At 35.7% G+C, this 24,884-nt stretch overlaps 1 protein-coding gene across 2 annotated transcripts; it reads left to right on the forward strand.

The window, feature by feature from the left end:
* The first annotated feature begins 498 nt into the window (after positions 1 to 498).
* On the forward strand, positions 499 to 23,615 carry LOC149421357 (uncharacterized). 2 transcript variants are annotated; one of them, XM_089634351.1, is made up of 16 exons: positions 499 to 636; positions 3,517 to 3,572; positions 4,312 to 4,562; positions 6,325 to 6,451; positions 7,519 to 7,735; positions 8,186 to 8,382; positions 8,513 to 8,657; positions 9,668 to 9,796; positions 11,408 to 11,593; positions 12,479 to 12,723; positions 12,903 to 13,086; positions 13,230 to 13,386; positions 14,213 to 14,345; positions 14,767 to 14,998; positions 21,507 to 21,643; positions 22,560 to 23,615. In XM_089634351.1, the coding sequence occupies exons 2-16, from the start codon at positions 3,551 to 3,553 to the stop codon at positions 23,609 to 23,611; spliced, it is 3,414 nt and encodes a 1,137-aa protein (XP_089490477.1). In that variant the 5' UTR covers positions 499 to 636; positions 3,517 to 3,550; the 3' UTR covers positions 23,612 to 23,615. The 2 variants fall into 2 exon arrangements, with proteins under 2 accessions (XP_089490477.1, XP_089490478.1); XM_089634352.1 differs by having other exon boundaries at positions 4,318 to 4,562.
* Positions 23,616 to 24,884: the final 1,269 nt, after the last annotated feature.

Genomic DNA, 24,884 nt, shown 5'->3' on the forward strand with positions numbered 1-24,884 from the left:
CTGTGTGAAGGGTCTTTTAGGGAAAGGAAAGAGAGGAAGTTCTGGGAAGGAAAAGGTATGAGAAGTGGGTAGGAATCTGGGATCAACGTGTCCAGGAGTGACGGACTTATGAATCGATCCCTCCCGATCCAACCCACCAAGCAGTAGGTGGGCAAACGCATCCTCCGCCAAGACCTAGACAAACCTCACCCTATGAACCCGGGCGCTCTGCTAAGTCACAAACGAAGCAAACCACTTGTAGTGACCTAGGTCAGGGGTGTTGGTTATAAAATAAATGGTTCCTGGGGAGGCGGTATCCATTTCAGCCTCCCAAATTGTATATCGACCAATAACAGAGATTTTTAAAATTACAAACTGCATAATAATTTCTATCGACCAATCGATATTTCAGAAATGGATATCTCGATTCTGCCCATCACTAGTTTAGGCTGAAGGAAATGGCGCGGGATTCGTCTTCATAGAATGGTTTATTTATGGTCGATCTGTGTTTTCAGCTGTCATTGTCAGTTTGTAAATAGTATTAAGTTGTTGTTATTCGGGATGATTATAGTATTGTTTTAGAGTTTATGATCGTTGTCAGGCTAATTTGAAATCACAATTAACTTATTTATGATAAGAGGGCGCAAACAATTTTTGGTAAATATTATTTTTCTAAAAGTTTTGCGGTAGTTCAGTACAATGTTTTTATTTTATTTATTTCTTGTACTTTTCGTAAGCTTTAGAATAGAAAAAGAAGAAATTTTATAATTTAAAAGTATTATAATTTAAATGTATTTATAAAGCCATTCCTAAACACTTTATAATTACGTTAATTTATATTAAGTGTTAAAAGCAATAATATTAACAGCATGCTGTTACCGTAAATTAGAAGGTCTTAATATAAACAGCATTTATATTAAGACCTTATTTCTTTTCCAACCAAGAAAATATATTTTGGAAAATATTCACCCACATTACTTATTGCTCACTATTACCGTCAATAAATAAAAATATCTACTTTTGAGCCTTACCCACTTTAACTAAATAGCTGACATTGTTATTGTATCTCAATAAGATAATTGTTTTGACTTTTTTATTATGTTTATTTTATTTAGGAAAATATAGAAAAATGAGATTTTGAATTAAACAACATAATAACAAAAATGTGTCGTTATTCAAGTTTTAATCATTGGTTTGGACCACATGTCTAAATAGCACTACTTTTTGAGATAAATTTCACCTGCAACTTAAAAATTGATTCACACCATTCAACCTCTAAATAACCAATCTTCCAAATAATTTTGAAATTTGCCCATTTATACACATAGGTATATATAAAGTCATCTTCCCTCTCCATTATTTGAAATGATGGTCTAGAATAGTGTTCCGCAAAGCGTGTGCCGCGGCACACTGGTGTACCGTGGTGATCAGTTGGTGTGCCGCGGAAAATAATCAAGGTATTGTGAAGATAATAAGAAAGCAAATGGGAGCAGATAATCAGTCACTTCTGTTCATACAGAAGTACGATGGCTTTCTCGCGGAAAAGTGCTATTTCGGATTTACAAGCTAAAAAATGAGTCCCAGACGTTTTTAGAGGCCCAGGGTTCAAATTTTGCTTCTGTGTTTAAAACAGAAGAATGGGTAGTAAAACTTGCAGATCTGGTGGACATATTCGCTCATTTGAATGAGCTAAACAGAAAAATGCAAGGCAGGAATTCTTATATTTTAACGACTTGGCTGCCGATTCAGAAACAAAGTGCAGGCTTTGATAGTGAAACACTTGGAGCTATTATCAGAAAAAAATAACTATTATATTCCTAAGTGTGACCTACAACCTATGGACTGGGTACTAAATCCACTCTCGAATAACATTTCCCTAGGACACTTACCGATAAACGAGCAGGAAGAATGCATGGAGTTAAAAACTGATCGGACATTAAAACTAAAATTTAATTTTAAAGTAGAGCTAGCATATATTGGCTGCATATAAAAATGAGTATCCACTGCTTTCAAAGCATGCTGTTGAAAATATATATTACCATTTGCCACAACCTACTTATAAGAATTGGGATTTTCAACTATCACAACTGTTAAATCGAAAAAAAGAGAACGCCTGAGGACGATCAATGAAGAGACGAGAGCAGCTTTATCAACAATTGCTCCAAATTTTGATCGCCTGTGCTCAGTTAAACAGGCTCACATTTCTCACTTAACATCTTTTCATAATAGGTATATTGATTTTAGTAATAAATAAATATTGCTTTTTTCTTTGGTGTACCTCTAAAATATCTTAATTTGATAGGTGTACCTTGAACACAAAAAGTTTGCGGAACACTGGTCTAGAACACACCCTTGAAAGCCAAAAATATTTGAAAAAAAAAAAAAAAATTGTTTTTCAACGCTAAATAAAGAACCATTTGCTTTTTTTCTTTGACAATTTGAAAACAAAAGAAATAAATCAACCATTTACTTATTTATGCAGTTGGACAAACCATTCGAAAAAATCAGTATGTTAGACAAAACAAAAGAACTTACCGATTAAACACAACCGCCACGAGAGCAAGTCTATATCTACTCTCGGTAGAAGCATTCTAATGACACGGTAGATTTAAATATGACGCTCGATGTTGGCTTGGTTGCTGGTTGTTTTCATGTGAAAAATCTAATAACCAATAATTGTTGAATGAAAAATACTAGTGTAAATACTGAATTATTTGGCGGTTTTAAATTAAGCCGACGTAGCGCAATGGCAGAAGGCTGCAGGTTCAATTCCCGTCGGCGGCATTTATTTTTTCTCTAAAGAATTTTTCAGTTTGTGTGGGTGTTTCAGGCTAATAATTGTTGCTTGTAATAATTTTTTTTTTGGTTATTTTTTTGTTTAAACTGAAAAATGGCTTTGAATTAAGGGAAATGATTGCACGGCCTTTTTCATATGAAACTTAAAATTGTATTTGAGGCCAAAATAACCAACCAAACTGAATATTTATTTTTTATACGAAAGTTTTAGTAAATATCTAGTACGGATATGTGCTACTTTATTTATTTTTGTTTCAAATTCTAACATATTTGCCACTATAGAAATCGATTTTTCACGATTTTAGAGTAGAGTTTGGCAATTATTTGTGAATGGTAATTACTAACAAAATAATCTTACTGTTTCCTACCATGCAAATATAATGAAATATACAATAAAAATATGAATTATTAAAAAAAATATTTTAATTAATTTTCAAACGATTTATGTTGCAACACAAATTTGTCTTTATACATTTTAAATTCAGACATAAAAGTCTTTTTACAATGTTTATTTTTTTATTTATATTTCATTGTATTTGCATAGTAGATTGGGAAAGATTATTTTTTTAATAATATAACTATTAACCTATAACCACAAAAATAATTATTCAGTTGGGTCGAGTATTTTGACCTCAAATCCAACTTTTTAGTTTTGTATGAAAAAAGGCGTGCAGCCGTTCCTCTTAAACCAAAACTCGAATGGTAATAATAACTCTGTGCTTGTTGTATTAAATTTTTCAGGTTCCACCCGGGAGATAATAAAAACAGGTCCATCATGAGTCCGTCAAAACCAACAGGTAACATTTATTATAAGAGTCTAAGGACGGGTTGTTTAAGAGAATTTGAACAATTCTTCAAATTTAATTTTCAAGTTCTTTTCAAGTTCTGTTATCGCATCGCCAGTTCAATCCCCTGCAAGCTAAGTAAGTTCTTAATCATAGCATGAGCAACAATTTTCAGCCTTTTAAGATGAACGTACTTGACACTTACGTCACATGACATTGACTGTAAATAACCGGCTGCCTCTTAAGGCGTACGTTGGGTAATGATGTACAAATGAAACACAGACTTCACAAATGTCATTGGACAACTGACTGATTGGGTCACTTATTTCCCTATTTATTGGACAAAAGGTGTACAGTGTTTACACATGCTAACTGGTTCAGTGCCAACACTCCCATGGACGGAAGAATCTTATTTAATTTGAACGGTAACAAAAGCTCCTGGCAGCGAATGTGTTAATAAGGTTACTTATTCATTTTTCAAAAAAGAATGTATGAGCCTGAAGTACGCTTTTTCGTGCAAATATTAGAACCTTGTAAAAGCCACGTAACACGTGTGATGAGAACCTTATAAAAGATTAGTCATCGTAGAAATATGTGAGAACAGATAAACAATATGCTTCTGCTGTCCGATATTGTCAGGTTATTATTTGTAACCTGGGAATGTTTGCCTTTACAATAGGCGTCCATCTTGGTTGTCAGTGCTAGTCATTAATATCGGAGGGTGTTGTCGTTGGATATACATATTTATAAGTTTCAGATGACAAGCCTCCTGAGAAATATTTGAAAGTGCTGCTGAAGTACTTTGGGCACACGGAGTTCCGGCCGATGCAGTGGCAGATAATCCGTTCCGTGGTGGAGGCGCGGCGAGACAACTGTGTGGTGATGGCCACCGGGTACGGCAAGTCCCTCTGCTACCAGCTGCCCGCCCTCTTCACCCGGGGGGTCTGCGTCGTCATCTCCCCTCTCATCTCCCTCATGGAGGACCAAGTGCAGTCCTTAGAGGTACACTGCTAAATATATAATATGTTACTAACTCACAAGTGTGCTATGCCAGTTCTCTTCGTGGCCATCATCGCTCTCCAGCCACACCAAATAGAAAACCCGAGTCCTGGTGGAGAGGAGGAAAGTTGGGTAGTACAAGTACCGGGCTGTTCAAATCTATTGACAAAACATGGCTAAAGGCATTTTTAGCAACATTTCTCCACTTTGATTCTGGGAGAGGATTTAATCTTTGTCATATTTAACAATTCAGTTTCAGTGCTGGCAACCCGGGCGTTTATTTAAGGTTGGTTCTGTACAGATGTTTTTTTTTTCATTACCCTCCTCACTAGACATAGTCTGTTCTGAGGCTGGTAATTAACAATTTATATATTTTTATTTATTTATTTATTTATTTATTTATTATTTTATTTACGCCCTTATGGGCTTTTACATGAAAATATACATTTACATTGATTACAATATTTGAACATAAGAAGATAAATGGAGTTAATTGTAAGAAAGCAACACATATAATAAAATTTTGTGCAAATTAGCAAAACACTAATAAGATGGATTCAATATAAAATATACCCAAGCATGAAATAGTAAGTAAAAGAAAGTTCAACATAAAAAGTAAGTAAGTGGGTGTGTTTAAACCCAGTATTAATTGTGTGTTTAACAAATCGATAAACCAATATAAATTAGAGTGTAACTTACTCGTGAGGTAAAGAACATTATAACAGAGATTTAAAAAAAAAAAAAATAACAAAATAAGAGTTGCACCTGTAAAAAGCAAAAACTAATAGAATTTAGCAATATCGACATGAATAAGAAATAATAAGATCTGAGATGGAACATAGTGTTATTTATAAAAAGTAGTTAGTAGGTATATGCATACAATTATAAGAGTATAGTAGAGCAAATAAAAAACAAACAAATATGGATATAATTTACTTGAAAGGTTTCGAATGGGAGAAGATGTAATAAAATTATTAAAGCTATAAAAGTTAATTATTAGCCGATAGAATCGAAATAAGTTGCCTTTTAAAGCTCACAAAATTGTCAAAACCAAATATATCTATAAGTTCACAGTATTTATTCGCAAGGTTGTGAATTCTAGGAATTGGTGAAAAAATAGAATAATTAGTGTTGAGGTTCTTGTTAAATTTAAAAGTATCTTTACTGCGAGTTTGCCTAGCAGGAACATTAATGCAAATAAGTTCCAACAAATTAGGGCTGTCAATTAAAGATTTAATAATTTTGAATAAAAATAGCAAATCAATTAACACTCTTCTATCAGATAATTTAAGAAGTTTAGTTTCAGCAAGCAAGTTATTGTAATTTATAAATTCGATTGGAATTTTCATTTGAAAATTCCAATCGAATATTAACCAAATGTTTAGTTAAAAATAGTAAAATAAAAATAATAAGAAAAAATAGACGTAAAAAAATGAGTAATATAAAAATAGAAAAATAAGTGTAGTACTATATGTGTTGAAGAATTATGTATAAAAATATGAAATGAGTATTTCGTATTATAATCAATTGTAAAATTTTGTAATTTTGTTAGAATTTGTGTGCAGTATGGTTTGTAAAATGCATTAGATGTTTAGAATATTTCTAATATCTGTTCTTTGTTTTACCATCAACCAGTTTACAAATCTTTTGAACACCCAATTCAAATTATTTGGTAAGTCGTAAGTTTTAGTTTGGGTTAGGAACATGTTGAATATGTGAGGAGCCAACAATGATGTGATTGAATGTTTTTTTATGATTATCGCAGGTTGCAAACATTTCTGCATGTTTCCTCGGCTCTGCACAGAACAACACTAAGGATGTACTGGCTAATTTATACAAAGGCCATTATCGCCTGGTGTACATGGCTCCGGAATATGCATCTGGCGAAGGAGGTAATTAATAACCTTCTCTTCCAATCCCACCCATCTTCCCACAGAGTAGGTGAACTAGTAGGTGCGGGGAACAAACTAACAAGAGCGGGGCAGTGGGCATCTGCTTTTCAGTGATTTGTGAATAAATGCATCCGCAAAGTCTGTAGGCAACTCGCATTGCAGTTAAAGTATTTTACTCTTCGATAATGAAATATGTTTACAAAAAGTTGTCCCTTTTTACAATAGTGCGCGAATTCAAATCCTTCGCCGTATCCAAAAATCCCAAATCTCATGAAATAGTTTCTACTTATTTCCAAAACTGAATATTTTGTAAGTGTAATTTTTATTTTATTTATTTTATTACAAGATAATACATTACAAAATGATAACAAAGTAATAATGTATTATTCCCAATGAGTTTATAAAACTCATTTCGGGAAAGACAACATTAGAAAGGACAAGGCAAATAAATAAAATACATTAAAATAAATAAACGCAGGTGTTATTATGGAGTACCAGAGAAAGATTGTGTTAGTCATTAATGAAACTGCTAAGGAAATATCTTTTAAGAGCTTTTGTCAATGTTTTTTTGTTAGTTGCCGGAAGTTTTAAATTACTAGGTTATATTGTTTATGTGCAATGTATTGTAAGGAGTTAATTCCAAATTTGGTCGTGTAAGTAGATGATGATAAATGTATTTGATTTTGTGATCGTGTAATAATAATTATGTAGTTATAATTAGTTTTCTATTTTGCAATTGTCGTATATTTTACTCACCGCACTAAACTAACACTTTGTATTTGCCTCGTTCTACTTACATTTTGATAATGTCACTCACCGATGTCTTAAAATGTTTTCATATTTAACTGAATAAGCTTAAAATGAAGTAAATTAACACTTACCTGTGGAATGTAATGCAATATTAGTGATTATTGTCTTTAACCTTTATATATTTACACAGTTTGAATGCTCAGGAAACCGTAGATGCCGAGTTATTCTGACTCGACCGGGAGTTAAAATGCAAGTTTGTAATGACATACTTTGAGTATTCAACATCAGTTAAATGGTGTGTGTATGTACGTTGTTAGGTCAGGAGATGCTGCCTCGCCTGAATGAAGCCACCAACATCGTGTGCCTGGCCATAGACGAGGCGCACTGCGTGTCGCAGTGGGGCCACGACTTCCGGCCAGCGTACCGACACCTCGGCAAGCTGCGTGACCTGCTTCCCGATGTTCCCATCCTCGCCGTCACCGCTACGGCCACTGAAGATGTCAAGAATGATATCATCAGATCACTGAGACTCCGGTGCTTAAACACATTTGATGCTTATTATTATTATCAATGCTTGATAATAAGTACAATTTATTTTCCTACCTCCTAATCAACATCACATGAGCAGACGTCGCTTCTATTGAACCTTTAATCATTTTATTTTATTAATAACAAAAACATATATATAAACATAATTTTAAGTAAGTCGAGTACGTCCCTTAACACCCAGTATATAATATTACAGTAATAGGGAGGTTATAACCCAATATTCACATCATGCACAAATAATAAATAAATAAAAGTTCATAATTATATACATACTAGAAAAAAAAATAAAAATAAGTAATATACAAAAAAATAGGATATAAGAAAAAAATCTTAATAAATAAGAATTTAATTAAGTTAGTCAATTTTAATTATTACACTCTTCAAAACAACATATAGTTGCCTCTGTTTAATATTCCAATCTGTCCTGTTTTCCAGGAACCCTCAAGTTCTCTGTTCGGGATTTGACCGACCGAATTTGTATTTCAAAGTCCAGAAGAAATCAGCCAGTCCGTCTGCCGACATCGGCGCAATTCTCACCGGGGAGAAAAAGCATTTCAATATTGCCAACAGCTCTGTCATTGTGTACTGCCTCACTAAGAAAGACACAGAAAACATTGTCGCTTTACTCAAAGGTATTTTTATATACTTATTACTTGTATTTAACTGAGCTCCAAAATAATTAGTTTTGATCCTAAAATATTGGGCAGCAGTTAATAGATCCTGGTGTTCTGGTTCCTACAAAGAAAACACATGTGATTTCAGGGCGCGGGTTAAAGTGCGAGTGCTATCACGCCGGCCTCTCCATAAAGGAAAGGAGGCGCGTCCATCATGACTTCTTAAATGACGAGATCAAAATCATAGTTGCAACAATCGCCTTCGGAATGGGTATAGATAAACCAAATGTCAGGTAAGTCACTATAAAATGCAAACAAGTATTACTAACGGCCGTTCTTCCCAATCCTACTGATCAACTGCTGAGCCGAAATTTTTGCTCAACACTGCTCAAACGCACAACTATGCTCTTTCCAACGGAAAAGTGACAACTGAGTGATCAACCAATTTAAGGAAGCCAAACTACTGGATTAAGCTTGCCTCAGTAAATGACTACTTATATAAAGTGTCAACAGAGTGAAACATATTTGCGAGGCCAAGTCACGGTGGCATTAAAGTCAAGCTAATACTTTATTTTTAACATTTTTCACACGCTTAAATATTAAATATCGGTTTACGTATTACTGTACTTAAAAAATATATGCATTAATAATAAACATAATAATTGATTCGTCAATGTTAATTTAGCATTGAAAGTTTTAACTTTGATGTCATTTTATTGTCTATGATAGTAGGCATGGCCACTTAAGGTAATCAACAGTAAAGATGTTTGGAAACAGGCGAATCGAACGTTACTGAATAAATCACTTGGCTGATTGGACCCTGAGATTGATCATTCGAAATGTTGGGAACAACGGCCGTTACTGTGTTTCCCAGATATCAGTTTAAAGTGCTATTCACAGATGGCACTAGTAGCAGTAAGGTAGAACTGTCGATAATACAGAGATTCAGGGATAGATATATATTATTGCTACCTCGGTCAGATTCCCAGAATTATTCATACCCTCTGCTAATTAAGGACACTGGACTGATGGGTGCCCATGCTCCATTATAATCTATCACTTATAAAAAGTCCACAGTGTTTTGTTGAACCCGGAGTTTTTATTGAAGAGTTTATGGACAGCGGGAGTTACTAGAATCAGCAGAATCAATGCAGATCCGATGAAATGATTAAAATCATTTGTCTGCAAGGAAACATTTATTTTATTTTGAGTGTAGATGAACATCAGCGTAATTTGTATTGCACCCCACGCCTGCCTCATGTAATGGTACATAATGCATGCTGATCCTGATACCTTCATGCAGGTGCGTAATCCACTACGGCTCCTCCAGCGAGATGGAGGGCTACTACCAGGAGGCGGGCAGAGCTGGTCGAGACGGGAACCCCTCCCTCTGCATTCTCTACCATTCCCCCGCCGACTTTGTCACTCATAAGTAAATATATATTCATATTATAAAATCCTATTATTTAAAATTCTAAATAATTTTATTATAATCCACATACCGTCAAGATCAACCTGAAAAACCAATTTTATTAAAATCCACATTCCGTCAAGATCAACCTGACAAACCAATTTTATTAAAATCCACATACCGTCAAGATCAACCTGACAAACCAATTTTATTAAAATCCACATAACGTCAAGATCAACCTGACAAACCAATTTTATTAAAATCCACATAACGTCAAGATCAACCTGACAAACCAATTTTATTAAAATCCACATACCGTCAAGATCAACCTGACAAACCAATTTTATTAAAATCCACATACCGTCAAGATCAACCTGACAAACCAATTTTATTAAAATCCACATAACGTCAAGATCAACCTGACAAACCAATTTTATTAAAATCCACATAACGTCAAGATCAACCTGACAAACCAATTTTATTAAAATCCACATAACGTCAAGATCAACCTGACAAACCAATTTTATTAAAATCCACACACCGTCAAGATCAACCTGACAAACCAATTTTATTAAAATCCACATACCGTCAAGATCAACCTGACAAACCAATTTTTTTCATTTGCTCGCATGTGGAACCTTAGAAAAAAATTTCCCAATTTTTCACATTCTTAAAAATAACCATAGAATAAAGAATAAAAGAAAAGTGCCTTTCGGGCGTGTTGCATAATCCAAATATAAGCCTACTTGGGCCTATATTTCCGTACAAAACTGTGATTACGAAATTCAAATGGGATGGTGATATACGATTTCAGGCAAGCGTAAGAGAGAGTCCACTGACTGTCTCTCTTTTACTCAACATTTGTTTCCATTCAAATATTTATGGAAGCACTTCTAATTTTGTTCTTTATTCTATGACCGTGTATACCTTCAAGGCGTAAATAAAGGTCATTATTCTATGACAATGTATACCTTCAAGGGGTAAATAAAGGTCATTATTCTGTGACAATGTATACCTTCAAGGCGTAAATAAAGATCATTATTGTATGACAATGCATACCTTCAAGGCGTAAATAAAGATCATTATTGTATGACAATGTATACCTTCAAGGCGTAAATAAAGATCATTATTCTATGACAATATATACCTTCAAGGCGTAAATAAAGATCATTATTGTATGACAATGTATACCTTCAAGGCGTAAATAAAGATCATTATTCTATGACAATGTATACCTTCAAGGCGTAAATAAAGATCATTATTCTATGACAATGTATACCTTCAAGGCGTAAATAAAGGTCATTATTCTATGACAATGACCTTCAGAAAATAATGCTTTTATATCATTATACTCATACTCACTTATTATTGTACTCCTAAACAATTTACCTATAACAAGGCGTAAATAAATAATTAATGCATTAGTATGGAATGTATCGAGAATATGTCCCATCTGTATCCTATATTCTTCTTCCCCTTTCCTTATTAATTTTATAACAAAATAAACTATATACAATATATATATCTGTATAATGAAAGTCGTTTGTTTCTTTCAAATAAATAAATAATTTCTTTTCTATTTATCTAGTGAAAGTCAAAGATTTCATTTAAAAGTTTGATGTTATTTTGTAGTTTCTTGCGGGAAAAGAGCCATATGAACTCTACAGTCCGGGCGCACAAGGCATCGCTGAATGCCGTCATGAAGAATTATATTTCCACCAGAGAATGCAGAAGACATAACATCATATCGTACTTTGAGAAAGACAGAGAGCCACCAAAGACCCCCGTCTTAAATTGCTGCGATAATTGCACCAGAAAGTAAGAAATCTTTTTCTGATAATATAGTATAAAGTTTCCTAAACGTTCAGTGGATGAGTTGGCATCGTGTTTGGGTCCCACCCAGGTGTTGTCCTCCATAAGTAAGTCCTCCATCACGACGCAAGCAACATTTTCCACTTACTGTGGTGGTAGTAGGAGATTTTCAAATATTGTCAGGTTATTCTTAACTCGGGAATGTTTGTCTATCTTTTAAAATTAAATTTAAAAAAACATGTCCTCACTTGAGAATTTTTCACCACACCTTACTGCCCTTCAATGATGTTCCTGCTTCTTATTACTCACTTCCGCATTTTTATTCTTCTTCTTCGTATGGTCAAAGTGGAACGCTGAGGTTACTCAGCCAGTCAACGGCATCGGGAGTCACTTGGTTCAGCACCGATGTCCCATAGGGAATATAATAAAGAGGACATTCTTTTACGATGTGTTCTCTTGTTCCATATTCTCAGAGTTTAGAATTCTTTAGTAATATGACCTATGATCCTTAATCCTTTCAGAATCCCTTTATACCCATTTGTGCATCATATACGCACCACGGCTGTGACTACACCGATGAGGTTTAATGAGGTCCTCGTCTTCCTAGGGAGAGAGAAGCCTGGCAGTTTGATAGTTGGATCCACAACTACTAGCTTTAGTCTTACATCCATCTCACCTGCCACTCAGGTGAGATGGATGTAAGACGGCTTGCCAGGAGGTTTGAAAGGTCATTTTCATAATGTTGCTATTCACGGCCTTTTTGTTTTCCCCGAGGGTTGCTGTCTCTCATCTTATATTGTATAGGCAGTGCAATATTCGAGAGGACAGCGCGCCACTGTAGTGGGGTGGAGGGATTTGCTAATATATTTAGCCATATTTGTTACATTGCAGGCTAACATCTCCGGACGATTCTGCCAAATATGAAGGCATTGACAGCCAAGGAAGGTACGACTTCACAGAAGACGCGGAGAAGTTCCTCGGCGCCGTGGATTACTTCCTGCCCAAATCGTTTGGGGTGGGGATGTATGTTGCCTATCTGAAAGGGTCCAAAGCTAAAAAACTCGATTCCAAACATTTTTCTAGTCACTTTTATGGCTCAGGTTCTTCGAAGAGTGAAGGCTGGTGGAAAGAAATTGGTAAGCAACAGTTTTTCTGTTTGATGACATTATGTATCTTTTGGCATATTACATAACAATATACCTGTAACAATTTGTATTAAGACAAAATGTATCAGAGTAACAAATTCACCACAAAATACTGCTTTTAATTTTGTTATGTTATGTGTATTATTATTACATGTGTCTTTTGGTTTTAGCTTTGATTTTGGAGCAAGCAAAGTACATTGCAAAGGAATCTAGATACAGTGGAACTCAATCATATCCAGTTGTTATACTAACCCAAATGGGGTCCAATTGGCTAAACAGCAAGAGGGAGAATCGACACGCACCGGCGCTCTTACTGCCAACTCAGGAAATAGTTAACTCTTTGAAAATTAAGACGTAAGTTTCAACTATATATATATTTTAATAACAGTCTTTGATTTGTGTTTGCCAAGAATTTTATAAATGTTTTTAATGGATATCCGCATAGAATGTACATTTAATAAGAATTGGCATGTCGTGATAAGAAAATTAATTTACAGGGTCAAAGCACTGTATTCGGGAGCGTGGGTTTCAAAAAGTACAGACAATTCATTTCCTAACGTCACCCCTTCAACGTCAGATGTCTTGTCCATGTCTATAGCTTCCAGCCAGATGGAGCCACTAGTCCTTGATGAATATTCTGAAGCTCTACACGAGGTAAAACATTTAATATATTAATACAGTTGTCTCTCATAACCTGTCACCCGAAAGACCGGGCGAGTGTCCAAATAGCGAATTATAATGCATACATACAAAATGTGCTAAATATGAAAACCGCTATCGTGATCTTTCGTAAAATTTCCACTTTTTTCTTTAAAGTTTATCATGTTTACGCTTGCAAACTTATTCAAATAAAAATAAGGCAGAACGAAAGGATCAGAAACACATGCGATAGTTGCTTTAATACATAGAGTACTAACGGTCTAGTCTAGTCCTAAAACAACAATGATTAATCCTGGTGACTGGGAAAATGATCAGCTCTAGTGAGCTAGACGGCGGTATAGTAACTGAGTGTGTACGAATAAGATAACCCAATTCGTCGGTGTACAAAACTTGGCACTCCGTGGACTACTAATTTCGACATACAAATGATTTTATTTATTTATATTATACGCTTTTATGGGCTTTTACAAGCCTGTGATATATATGGTCATTTAGTGGAATAGTAATCATGAAATAAGATTACATGAAACCTAGTAATACGGAAAGGTTAATTATTATTATTATTGAGATATGTTATTATAGCCTTCTTGTAACTATATTCTCTCCAGTTGAACACATGTAAAATATCTGCAAAAGTATTGCCAAGTTGAAGGTGATTAGGCTCAGAATATCAGGACTCTCTATAATTCCATTAATATTTTTTTTTTAAATGTACATAATTAGTAAAAATAACAGCAGATTATAGAAATTGTTGGATAATCGTGCGGTAGATTACTGAAAGAATACTTTATTATTTATTTGTAATAATGTACATCCGCAGAAACTAGTAAATCTGCGGCACTCCATAGCTGTATCGCAAAAGGCCATTCCCCATACTGTGGCCTCCGACCTGGCTCTGCAGCAGATGGCTTCCCGCCAAACCCTTGACCTGGACCAGCTCACTCAGGGCAAATGTAAGCACAAATAATTACTTGTTCACTTTTCTTTTTTTTGTCAGGAATTACTAAACTTATATGGACGAGCTTGTACATATCGTAATTTTGAACATTTATTTTAAAGTGCAAATTAATTTGCTGGCATAAAGCAAGCTTTTGAATTGCATACCTACTTATAAAAACAATGTCATCTTTAGGCATGCTGTGTTGAGGATCTAAGGAAAGGAAAGAGAGGAAGTTCTGGGAAAATGTTGGAGGGGTGGGTAGGAATCAGCATGGGTCAAGAGAGTCCGGCTAGGGAGGTCAAAGGGTCTCCCACAACCGATCTGATACGCCACCCAGTTGTTGGTCAGTCGCATCCGCCGTCAAATCATGTACAAACCTCACCCCGTGAACCCGGGCACCCCTGCTAAGTCAGCAAAAATTTGTATTTTTACAGTTGATGGTATGTCACTTTATAAAATTGGAAAGTTTGGTGAATCCTTTGTGGGCGTGATAAAGGAGTATGTGAGCACGAATCCGCAGCCGGTGAAGAGTATCTGGAGACTCCTGGAGGAGCATCCCCTGCCGCCTGCCATCAGCGGCACCTCCTATACCACCAACACCACCCAAGCTCTGTCTGTGGAACTCTTCAACCTGGGGGAGTCCCCAGAACAAATAGCCGAAGAGAGGTAAACTATGTTACTCCCACATGTTGCCATAAGGTTCCCATGGATAATCCCCGGATAATACACTGTATTACTCCCGCATGTTGCTATAAGGTTCCCATGGATAATCCCCGGATAATACAAGTTTCATCTATAACCACATGAAAGATAACCACTCGAGCGATGGCTACCCAAATTTGGGTAGGTGATTATTATGAATTATAATTTAAAGATTGTAATTATATAACTATAATTTATAAACCAATAAACGGGGAAATGTATTCATTGTCTTTAAGTCGCACTAAGCAGTTCATATGTTTCTGTGTTAACTCATACCACTCCTTTGTCGAGTGTGGCTCGACATTATATTTCTTACACCAACTCCTATGTCGAGTCATACTCGACATTATAGTAACGCAATTTCGAAAAATAATTTAAATTATCAAATGTATTTTTTTTTCTTTTAAACACTTTATATCTCATTCTGAATATTCCGAATACGCAAAATACATATATCTCGTCAAGTTTCGCCTTTTAGATAATTTTTAAAATCGTATTATTTTTAACCTTGTAAATGCACTGCGCAGTTATTTGGTTGCGACGCATGTAAGTAGGTAGGTACTTGCCTGTCTACCTGCGTAACAATAGGAAGCGCTGAGGGATTTCTCCCAACACATAACAAAGGATTCTTATACCTATTCACTTGTTATCACATAATATTTTGTTCTGTTTGTGTATTTACATTTGTTTTTACTGTTTTTAGTAGCAAATATTTCGTGGCCGAGAAAGCACATGTGTCGTTCGGTCTTGAAAATAATACTCAGTAATTAGGTGAAAATATAGTTTTACATTTCTTTTTCTTCATAATTAGTGATTTGTTAGTAATAATTTAACGTGCTTTATTATATACCTTGAATAAAATAAAAATGCCCCGGATAAAAAAAAAACAATCTGTGATCAATGAATATGAAAGTGGTAATGACCAATACATGCTTGAAATAGACAGTGAACTTCGTTTACTTGAAAATGACAGAGATGTTCCTCCTTCTCCACAAGTTCCATTTTCTGATGAGGACGATTCCGATGAAGATATTATTATCAGAAGAAGAAAAGTTAGAAGTTATTGTGAAACTTGTGATAGGAAACCTGGCCTCCATCCAGGAGAATGTTTCAAGAAATACCACACACTGAAAAAGTTTAAGTGAATAAGGGCATATTAAGTTGTTAATTTTATATATTTCTATGTTTTTTGTACTCTATGTAAAGAAAGAGTAATAAAAATTACATATTTTAAAAATTTTTGTTTAACTTTTTATTGAGGCCACTTTTTATCCCTTTTTTGTAAATTAATTAAGGAGTTGGTAGTAGGTAATTAAAAAAAAAATTAGGAGTGCAAAGGGTTAATATTAGAGGTAAGATATTATAATGCCGTATAGAGTCTAGACACGGACTACATATACGGATCTGACGTACAAATACCGGTGAATTTTCCACTCCAGCGATTGGTGTCATATATATATACATTTACCATTTTATTTAATTAAAAATATTAATACCAAGAGAACTGCTTACTGCGGTTTAAAGCCAAAGAATCCACCTAGATTATATACTATATTTCACCGTTTATCCCATATTTTTAGGTTCTTATGGCAAGCGATCGCTCAAAACGTTTTTGCAAACTTGGCAAGCGATCGCTCGAAACGTTTTTGCAAACATGGCAAGCGATTACTTAAAACGTTTTGGCAAACTTGGCAAGCGATCGCTCTAAACGTTTTTGTAAACTTGGCAAGCGATCGCTCAAAATGTTTTTGCAAACTTGACATAGTATACCAAAACTCGCTCGAGTGGTTATAGAGCTTGATTTTGTGCTTTCAAATAGTAAAAAAAACAGCAGATTACGGGAGTTGTCGGATAATCGAGCGGCTGATTTTCTGTAACATTATATCATAAAACAAGTGTTTTATTTATTTATTTATTTTAGGAACATTAACAGTCTTAGTAATATAATATACATAAGAGAATAACAAAAAACAGACCAATTATTAATGTTCACAGATATATATAGAAACATAAAACTAACCTGCAAACGATAAACCTATAATATGCCTACCATAAACAGCAATAAATAAAAGTGATTTTAACTATACTTAAATAGACTTGGGTTGGAACGGGAAAGGGGAGGAGAGGGATGAGGAAAAGTTGCCACGCAGGTAATATTAAAATATTAGGTACAATCATTTTAACAGTGGTTAATATGAGTTAGAATGTGATACAATGAAATTCTGTAGTGATAGTAACTAGCAGTGAATATGTCAGCACGAGTGTCTATATTTGCAAATTTATTATTATAGTAGTTACATGTCCTTTGCATAAATTCATTTTGGTTGGAATTGGTATTGCATCTATCAATGTAGAAAAGGGTATTTTGTCTGCTGTATCGAATTGGCGCATGGAAATTTATTTTGTTCAGCAACTCCGGGCAGTCAACTTTAGAGTTAATAATTTTATACAAGAGCATCTGATCAGCGACAATCCTCCTGTTGAGTAGTTTCGTGATTCGAAAATGTTTCTCGATTTCGTCGTAAGAGTTGTATATGTTAAATGATTTAAAATTGAGGAATTTGAGAAATCGTTCCTGAACTCTGTCTAACCTGTTAACATAAACAATATAGCGCGGGTTCCAAACCGGTGAACAGTACTCCAGGTGAGGACGAACATGTGAATTGTAGAGAGTCAGATATGTCTTAGTATTTTTGAAAAATTTGCATGTTCTCAGTACAAAACCTAGACTTTTTGATGCTTTGGTGACAATGTTATCAACGTGTTTATCAAAGGTAAGTTTAGAGTCCAAGAAAACCCCGAGATCACGCACATAGTCTTTATTTGTTAAAATCGATCCAGAAATGGTGTAATCATGCAGTATTTTCACACGGTTACGTGTGAATGTGACTTTGCAACATTTAGAAATATTGATAAAAAGCTTATTTCTGAGACAGTAATCCGTCAGTCGATCAAGATCTGCTTGTAAACGCGCAGAACAGTCCGGGGAGCTTATAGGAAGGTATATCTTCATATCGTCAGCAAATAGTAAAATTTGAGCGTTGTGAAAACATGTCGTAATATCATTAATATAGATAGAGAAAAGCAAAGGACCCAAAATGGACCCCTGAGGCACACCGGAAGTAATGATTTTCCAGACCGAGGAAAATCCACCCACTGTCACAGCCTGGGATCTGTTTGTTACGTATGAGGATAACCAACGAAGGAGATCTCCATGAATACCATGATTAGCAAGTTTTCTAAGCAGAATGTTGTGGTTGATCTTGTCAAAAGCCTTGCTATAGTCGGTATAGATTGTATCAACTTGCACACGTTTATCCATGGAGGCAGACAAGAAGTTTGTAAAAGTTATAAGATTAGTAGCAACAGAGCGACCTGCAAAGAATCCATGCTGAAATTCGTTGATCGAATTCTTTACCACAGGGAATAACTGGTCATAGACTATGTTTTCGAACACCTTTGAAAAAATGCAAAGCTTGGAAATGGGTCTATAATTATCTGCTTCACACTTAGTTCCCGATTTATGAATTGGTGTGATGTAGGCTCTTTTCCATATATCTGGAAATGTACCAGTCTTGATCGATATATTAAACAGTATTGATAGCGGGAGTGACAAATGATTTGCGCACTCGGTAATGAACAGTGGTGGGATACCATCCGGCCCAGCTCCCTTGCTAGAATCGAGCCGTTTTAAATATTTGGACACGAGGTCAGCATCGATAAAAACTGATCCCATCGCACAAACCTGCTTAACTACAGAGTCATCGCAGGAAATCCCCAGAGGGTCAGCCGGTTCGTAGACAGAATGAAAGTAATCAGCAAATAAATCACAGACTGCCTGTCCACCCTCGGCTGTTACATCCTTAAGATTTAATACGCTAGGAATAGATGCTGATAGTTTTTTTGATTTAACATATGACCAGAATGCCTTGGGATCTTTGGCGATATTCTCTTCAGCATTATTAATAAAGTCTTCGTGACACTTTTTTGCCATTTTTTTCTGTCTGGTGCGTAGCCTTGAAAAAGTAATGTAATCGGAAGGGTTCTTGTAGGTTGTATATAGTCTGTGAAATTTCTGCTTTTCACGAATAAGTTTTATTAATGATGAGCTATACCACGGGGGGTAGGAATATTTACCAGTACGCCTCAATGGAACCTTATCAGCGATCAAATTATTAATAATATTGTAAAAATGCGATACTGCAGGATTGACGGAATCGGTAAGGTTAAGTGCGTTCCAATCTTCTTGTGCCAGGCTATCTCTTATGTCATCATAATTAGCCTTGTGGAATGAGGGCCGTTTAATTGAGTTTTCCTTTATGACCGGGGGTTCAACCAACTCAGCAGTGATAATGATGGATTTATGATGAGCATCCTCAGGAACCAACGGATCGTTCGCGGGAGCTACGCGTACCAAAAAATTACAGAGAACGAGATCAAGAATTCTTCCTAATGTATTTTGAATACCATTATATTGGTGGAGGTTACAGTAATTAATATTGTCGATAAATGTTGAGCTTATTGTAGAAGTGTAGTTGCTAGGAATCAGGTTAACCTCACCCACAGGAAGAGTCCAGGTAATATCGGGTAGGTTAAAGTCTCCCATGATAAGAAACTTGCCGTCTGGTTGATTCAAAAGCTTAATACCTAGATCATTCGAGAAGGCGGTGATTTGAGCATTGAAGTTGAAACTTTTTGACAGGTATGTACAACAGAGATGAACGTTAGTGAATCCAGTTGCACGTGGGATGCGAAGAGTAACCCATATGTCCTCATCCGTAGAACACCATGAGTAATTACAAATTGCATTGAGTTCCTTTTTGACAGCCAGGAGCACACCACCACCCATGGTTACACCTTCGATACTTCTGTCGCGTCGGAATACGTTGTATCTTGAGTCAAAAAGCTCACCATCTGAAATAGTATCTGTAAGCCAAGTCTCTGTTATGCCGATAACGTCATAATCACCGCTCGTAACACTACGAAGAAATGTGTCAGTTTTAGTCCTCAGACCGCGTACGTTCTGATGAAAAATACTTAAAGGCAGTGACTCTTTTTCAGTTGAGTGTCAATAACAGAGAATGCGTGAATAGAATGTGAGGTACAATATAGTATTATCTGCAGAAAATAAAATAATAGTAATATCTCTAAGTAATTGTTCGTTACGAAAAGGAGTGGATCCTATAGAAGCATAATACATTGTGAGTAACATGTGCACTTGGAAATGAACGCTTAATGAGCCATTCGCACATCAGTATTACAGAATTCCGAGTTAAATTATCGAGTGACATTTGAAATATGAAGTACATAATAATATGATGTGTACAGAAAGTGAGAACATCTTGCAGTTGACAGGAGTTGTGAACATGATGATATAATAAGGTATTGTTGTGAGAGTATAATAAATATAATAGTAATGCAGTTGCAACATGAGAGGGAGGGTAGCGGGCGTGTGGAGGGAGAGGAAGGGTAGCGGGCGTGTGGAGGGGGAGGGAGGATAGCGGGTGTGTGGAGGGAGAGGGAGGGTAGCGGGCGTGTGGAGGGGGAGGGAGGATAGCGGGCGTGTGGAGGGAGAGGGAGAGGGAAGAGTAAACAATAGTAATAGAATGAGCAGTATTTTCTTATGAAATTTTCTGGAGGTCGTCTTCCCTCCTGACTAAAAAAGCTGGTGAATTATCGTTTTTTCTCACTAAGATCTTACAGTTCTTTACCCATACAAATCTGTAGCCTGCTTCCCGTGCCTTGCTTTTAACTTTGGAGAGCAGAATCTTATTGTTGATTGTTAAGTGGTTGTTAACATAAATTATTGCTTCTGGTCCGGAATATTTCAGGTCGGTACTGGTGATCTTCCTGGCCTTCTTAGATAGTGCAAGAAATTCCTCCTTTCTCCGTTTGCTTGCAAAACGGATGATTATCGGCTTAACCTGGGCGGACTTGGTAGCCACTCGCGTCACTGTGTCCACATCTTCTGGTTGTAGTTCAAAGCCAATCTGTTCGCCTATTTTCTTGGCTATGCAGAGTAAGTTTTCTCCCTTCGTCATTGGCACGTTCTTGATTTCTAGGTTTTTCACACGGGAGAGCTGATCGCGCTCGTCCAGTTCGTATCTGAAGATTTCCATGTTCTTCTTGATGGATGCAACCTCCGAAACTAACTTTTCGACAGTCTCCAGTCTCTTCTCAACCGCCTCCACCCTTTTTTCCGTATCGGACATAGCTGCTAGAGCAAACTCGAGGCTCTTCTTTATGTCAGATATCTTACTGTAACATATCATAAAACAAGTGTTTTACTGTAACATATCATAAAACAAGTGTTTTGCTGTAACATTATATCATAAAACAAGTGTTTTACTGTAACATTATATTATAAAATTTTATCTTTGAACTTTTTCCCTCAAAATTTTTTTTCATTGACTTAAAATTTATACCACAAAAATGCCTTCACGAATTTATTTATACTATGTTTGAATTCCAGAAAGTTGGCTGTTTCCACCATATTCACACATTTGACCGTTGAAGTGCGTAAAAACGGCATAGATCTTAAGAGATTGATGGATCCTTCTAACCTTGCCATCATTATACAAGCCATTCAATCGCCTCCTTTAAATAATGGTAAGTTTCACATTTCCCATCTACCCCTATTAGAGCATATCTGGCTGTGCAAAACAGATTACTTACTCTCTGTCTCTTACTCAGTCGTACGTTGAACGGCGGAGAGAAATAACCAGACTGAAACAGCGTAGATAAGTAATGTTGGCTAAAGTAAGTTTAGCGGTTTTGCAACAGGTTGCAGACGCAGCGCAGCGCAGACGGTTTGCAGCGCAGTCTATTGTGGGACTTTTCTGTGCAGCATCGGAGTGTTCGTAAAAACAGTTAAATAACCGAACCTCCTTCAAATCGGGTTGCGTAGCAACACTAAAAATGAGTGAGATGGGTAAATTATAACTCATTTGTAAAAGTGTCTAACTAAAAAGTGCAACAAAATATTCAGTTTTGGAAACAAGTCCGAACTTTTGCTCACCCGATTTCGTATTTGTAGTTGAAAATTGCTAATATTGTCTTAAATAATTAAATATAAGTTTTTTACGCAGCCAGCAATTTGTGTGCCATTGTAAAAAGAACTAATAATTCGTAAGCAGATTATATTTTTCCGAACTAAATGGCGATATTACAATGCGAGTTGCCTGTATACTGTCAGATTCATTTATTGACAAATCCCTGAAAGAGACATGCCCTCGCCACTCCCCCTGCTCTGCACAAGTTGGTCTAGTTTAGTTTTATGGGCAGCTCTGTCTCTTCCTTACTCTGTGGCTAGAACCAAAAGAAATGCCTCCCATTCAAATCTATATGGAAGGCACTTCTAGTGTTCTTCTTTATGCCTATATCACACCCGTGATATACTTTATTCTATGAACTATAATCCAATAACTAAATGTTAACATTGCGGTGGAAGTCATTTTATGTAAGAAGAGACCCTCTGAATATGTAGTTTTTTAAATTGTAATTATTTTAATGTTTTTATTTCCAGATATGAGTAAATTGACAGCCATAAAAAATGTATGTCCACCCAACATATCATTTAACGATATAAAAATAGCCATTGCATATTTGGAGGTTAGGAATCATTTGAAAAGTAAAAATTTGTCATACAAAGATGACTACGCCTTAAATGCAGACAATACAGAGTTCGAGTCTACAGTTGTATATTCCAGCAAAGAGGAACACAAGGTCACAGTCTCCAACTTGGCGCAGTTTGCACTGCCAAACAAATGTGCTCCCAAGCTGAATAACTTGACTGAAAGAAAAGACGTTGCACAACTACCTAATAATTCCATTGATATGCAAACAGTACCTGTTATAAAAAATGAAGCAATGGACTTAAATGATGAGGATATTTGGGGCGAAGATGATTTGTTTTCACAGAATTTCGACCAACTGGATGAACAAATGAGCGCTATTTCAGAAAATGATGTGTTAGCGCAAAATGCCCACCAACTTGATGCAGTACTGCTACTTCCAATAGAGCCTAGCGCATCAGCTGTAGCTCCTAAAACAGACAAACCTATCAAAAATCAATACATAACGGCTTTAGATAAATTTAAATTTGTAGATATAAAAAAATCACCATCTTATAATGACGCACGTTTGAAGTTTTGCGATATTTCTGATATCAAAGAAGATAAACAATGCTCGTCAGATGTTACTTCAACTTTTACCAATGGAAATCATCCCACCACGGCTTTAGGTAAATTTAAATTCAAATCTGTAAAAAAATCACCGTCTTATAATGATTCGACGTTGAAGAGTTGCGATATTTCCGATATCAAAGAATGTTTGTTAGATGTTACCTCAAGCAATGAAAATCATCCCACTAGTAAATCTGAAAATGCTCTTAAAAAAGAATCTGTTAAACCTTTAACGTCACCCAAAAAGAAGTCTATATATATTGAGGAGTTGGACGAGGCCACGAAACAAACTAAACCCTCGAACAAAAGGAAATTACCGGATTGGATGAAGAGTAACGCTAAATCAGATTGTAAAACCAAGAGTAAAATTGTCAAGACATCGTTTTTAGATTAATACATTTTGTTACATTTTGTGCTAACTTTGTCAAAAATATTAAATGATAATTATTCTGTTTTTGTTTATTTTCAATACATTCTTTCATTTTGAATTTAATTGTTTTCACTGAAGGTATTCGTTGCCAAATGAACTTCTGTCTGCTAATTGCAACGAATGACCTTCTGTCTACTAATTATTACTGCAACATAACATGCAAAATGAGTTCCTAAACTCTGGGGCCCATATATGTAAAATTTATTTAATTTATGTGTTGATACACACTTCTGGCGGGGAAGGTAGTTTTTCCTTTACGCCGGTTCTAAGACAACAATAAGGCCTAGCGCGCACCACGATTGTATTTTTTGCGACATTATTTTAAAATCGTGCTATAAGAAATCGCAAAAATAATACTGCGCGCATCGCGATGAAAAATTGCGATAATTGTTCATTCTCAACATGGATTTCGTACAAATTGATTGTATTGTTTTGCTTCTTCGGAAGAGGAGGAATAAAAGAACACATAAATACTGGACTCATCCTTTTACAGCAGAAAGATATGTTAAAGGTTTCCTTTATCTGAAATACAATGATCTTCGACAATATCCAAAAAAATTCTTTGGCTATTATAGAATGACGATTTAGACATTTGACAAACTATTAAGAATTGTTGGACCTCAAATTGCATACAATAAAACTAGCTGACGTGTATCCGGCATTGCTGAGTTATCCTTATGATATAGACATATACCTTCGTGGACCTTTCTGTGGGCCTTTTTAAGATATACAATTCCGTACTACATTATTTTGATGTATCTCATAAGGTTTACCTAGCGTTAGCAATGTAAGCGCCGTAAAATATTTTTTTTATGACTTGATTACAAAACATCGACTTTTCTCTACTTTCTATAAATATAATATCCATGTATTATATATATAAACCTTCCGGAAGAAATTCTCTAAATGATAGTATGTAAACCCTATCAAAATCCGTTGCGCACTTTAGAAATACTAAGAGCGCAAACAGACAGATGCGAATAGCGACTTTTTTTTATACTGTTTAGAGATTTATTTTAAATGTGCCGCGAAATAGCAGGGCTGCAAGCGGCGGCGGTGAGTGATGAGCAGTGACATCTATTGTCTCTAATAGAAGATATCATTCACGAGTCCATACTATTCGCTGGGTCAATTTAAAGAATGTCCCAACGAGATAGCACTATGTCTTTCGTCAAAGTAAAAATTAGGTCCTGAAGTTAGCTTAGGGACGCTTAGGTCATGGCCGTTAGGGAGATGG

The sequence above is a fragment of the Hesperophylax consimilis genome, chromosome 8, assembly GCF_061612785.1.
Source record: "Hesperophylax consimilis isolate HC1 chromosome 8, BYU_Hcon_1.0, whole genome shotgun sequence".
NCBI classification, from domain to species: Eukaryota; Metazoa; Arthropoda; class Insecta; order Trichoptera; family Limnephilidae; genus Hesperophylax; species Hesperophylax consimilis.

Excerpts from the sequence above, each read along its gene's own strand:
- LOC149421357 (XM_089634351.1), top strand. The coding sequence starts at position 3,551 with ATGAGTCCGTCAAAACCAACAG. Across the intron at positions 3,573-4,311 it reads GAGTCCGTCAAAACCAACAG|TTTCAGATGACAAGCCTCCT; the intron begins GTAACATTTATT and ends CATATTTATAAG. Across the intron at positions 13,387-14,212 it reads ATTCTGAAGCTCTACACGAG|AAACTAGTAAATCTGCGGCA; the intron begins GTAAAACATTTA and ends GTACATCCGCAG.